The sequence below is a fragment of the Pimephales promelas genome, chromosome 15 (assembly GCF_988280905.1).
Source record: "Pimephales promelas chromosome 15, fPimPro1.hap1.1, whole genome shotgun sequence".
Taxonomy (NCBI): domain Eukaryota; kingdom Metazoa; phylum Chordata; class Actinopteri; order Cypriniformes; family Leuciscidae; genus Pimephales; species Pimephales promelas.
This window is the reverse complement of record NC_142783.1, coordinates 7,473,733-7,476,391: the sequence shown is the minus strand read 5'-3', so window position 1 is coordinate 7,476,391 and position 2,659 is coordinate 7,473,733. Positions and strand designations below refer to the sequence as shown.

The following is a 2,659-nucleotide window of genomic DNA, read 5'->3' as shown; positions in this document are numbered from 1 at the left end:
TGAGATGTCTACAATGATCAAACTAACCAATCATGTCGAAAGGGGGCGGGGATTTTTGGTGCCCTTGAAAATGTGTAATTTGACGTAGAGAAGTTTTACAGACACCGTTCCTATTTGTTGTAGTCTATATTTGTTTAACTATTTGACACGACCCGTTATGAAAGAGTGTGGACACTTATGCAGACAGGTTAGGTTTTTATTTTTTTCTCCCCTTAACAGCTATTTGTTTGTTTAATTTCATTTTATTAGTTTCAATTTTACATTAAAGGTTAAAAAGGATCTGTCCTGATTCATTATTCTCAGCATGCTAAACAATTGCTCGCTTTACTGTCTTTAGTTTCCTAATACAAATAATGTTCAACCAGTAAACCAGCTGTAAATAATATAATTTATAGTTATTGAAACTGCTTCTGTAACTGTGGAATTTTATCGTTTATTTATAATTATATGTATTGTTGTATTTTTGTTGTCTTATAAATATAATTTTGAACATTGCCTACTTTCTGTAAATAAAGTTTAAAAGGGGCACTTTTTTTTTTTACAGAACTGTCGCTTACAAATATTGTAATAAAAAACATCTTTCAAATTCATTTTCATGTTTATTATCTCATATAGTTTGATCAAATTAAAACTTTACAGATCCAATTAATTCAAATATTTGACACATTAAAACAGTATTTTTTTATTCCAATTGTAAATTAACAAACGGTAACAAATGTAAAAAAAAAAAAAAAACATAACATGTAATACAGCTGACAAAATACAGTTGTAGTGCAAAAAGCATACACATTTTTTTCTGAATGTCAGGCCAAACTCTTGTGTTCAGGAAACGCCACGGTGCTTTGTAAATGGTTTCTTTAACATCCTCCCCAAGTCAGTCTGGCCACATGATCAGTTTTCTGTTTTGTTGATTTAACAAAGCCAAGAAATTCCATTTCAGAAACAGCCTGAATGAAACGAGCACTGTGAATGTTAAGAACAATACGTAAAAGAAATGTGCTTTCATAAAAAGCAATGTAAGAGTGTACATTTACAGTCTGTTCTTTTATGAGTCGCATGCTTTTACCTTAAACACAGTCTCTAAAGAATGCATCAACAGTACTTTTTAAAAGTAATAATTCAATGTATTATATTAAGATCAACACTTTTCATAACTAAAACCAAGAAACATGTCAAAAAAAGGATACTGCTTCAGGCTGTCAAATTTGCCATTCTCCTCCGAATCAGCATCTTTGTCCTCAGCAGCTGACATCACAGTTACAAATGCCTGGCAATATCACAAACAATGACAGGTTACATCCACACGGTTAGAAAAAGATAACACACCTCTATATGTGATTTTGATTTAGCATGTTCATACCTCAAGCCAGTCATATAGATTTATGAGTCTTCCACACTCGAGATGAAGCTTGTACACGATGCAGAGGTCTGGAGCAGCACTGGAGATTGTGCCAGCATTCGTTTTCAGGCTTTCATTCTGCAGCAAACAAACACAGCAAAAATAATAAGACAGCTATTTTGAAGATTTTTTTTTTTTTGGATGAATCTTCCCTTTAATGTACTCAATCTGTGACTTAAAAGTGAAGTTTAAAAGTTATTGAACGAGTATGTTAGCCAGCTTGGCCTTAAGTTATTTAAATTTTATAATAATAATAATAACTTTTATTTATAGGCGCCTTTCAAGGCACTCAAGGACACCGTACAGCATAAAAGCAAATCAGTAAAATACAAAGCTATGCAAAAACAGACATACAGATCAGGCATGCAATCAAACAATAAAGTTTATAACCTAATGTGCTCCAAAACAATGACAAAATTCACATTTAGTGGATATATGTGTTGAAAATTGACAGTTTCTATGCACCACCACTGCGGATCAAAACCTTTGACATTAGGGCTATAACGTATGACAATATATATATATAAAATGTCTATAGTTAGAGATTCTGCTATATCGTGTATATCACGGTATATAGTATTGACACTTCAGAGTGATGAAATGCATGAATGAGAATATAAAGAGTGGATATGCTTGATGTTAAAACAGTTATTAGCGCAATAAGGCCATGTGTCCACCAAAGCGTTTTTCCACGCGCCTGGTGTATGTTTAATTGTTTTCAATGGGAGCGTCACGATTTTTAAACGCCATGAGCATAACGAGGCGCTGAGTGTTTTTTTCACGCTGAAGCGCCGAGAGCCCAGCGTTTTTTACTGGTTGCCGAGAGTTGAAAAGTGTTAAACTTTGGATAAAACGCAGCGCTCATCACGGTCTACTTTTTACCCAGCTGTCCAATCACAGTGTAGGAGGGGCGGGACTAATACAACACCGACCAACTGTCACAACATTCTTTCTGTACAACAACATCAACCAGAAGAGCTAACCAAATAAAATGGATGAAAAATAAATTTTTAGAATGAAACAAATTATCTACGAAAAATGCTGCGCTTCGAGAACGCTCTCAAGCGCCCAAAGCACGGCGTCTTCAGCAGAGCGTCTGGTGTTTTCAGCTGGCTAAAAACGCTTTGGTGGACACACGGCCTAAGTCAGCTGTGCTGTTAGTTTCAAGTAGGCATGTCTGTGTATGGATTTCTGCTTGCATTCACATTGGTAGTTAAAAAAAAATCTAATGTTGCAACACTTTAGATGAATTCTTCATTG

The 2,659-nt window shown here is 34.7% G+C and overlaps 1 protein-coding gene across 1 annotated transcript in view; it reads right to left on the bottom strand.

Annotated features, from left to right (window-relative positions):
- Positions 1–579: 579 nt before the first annotated feature.
- Positions 580–2,659, bottom strand: part of orc3 (origin recognition complex, subunit 3) — a 45,435-nt gene continuing 43,355 nt past the window's right edge. The window contains exons 18-20 of the mRNA XM_039650996.2: positions 1,361–1,477; positions 1,188–1,267; positions 580–963 (exon numbers count right to left, since the gene is read on the bottom strand). Of these exons, the coding sequence (XP_039506930.2) occupies positions 858–963; positions 1,188–1,267; positions 1,361–1,477 (303 nt within the window). The 3' untranslated portion in view covers positions 580–857. The remainder of the gene's footprint in view (positions 964–1,187; positions 1,268–1,360; positions 1,478–2,659) is intronic.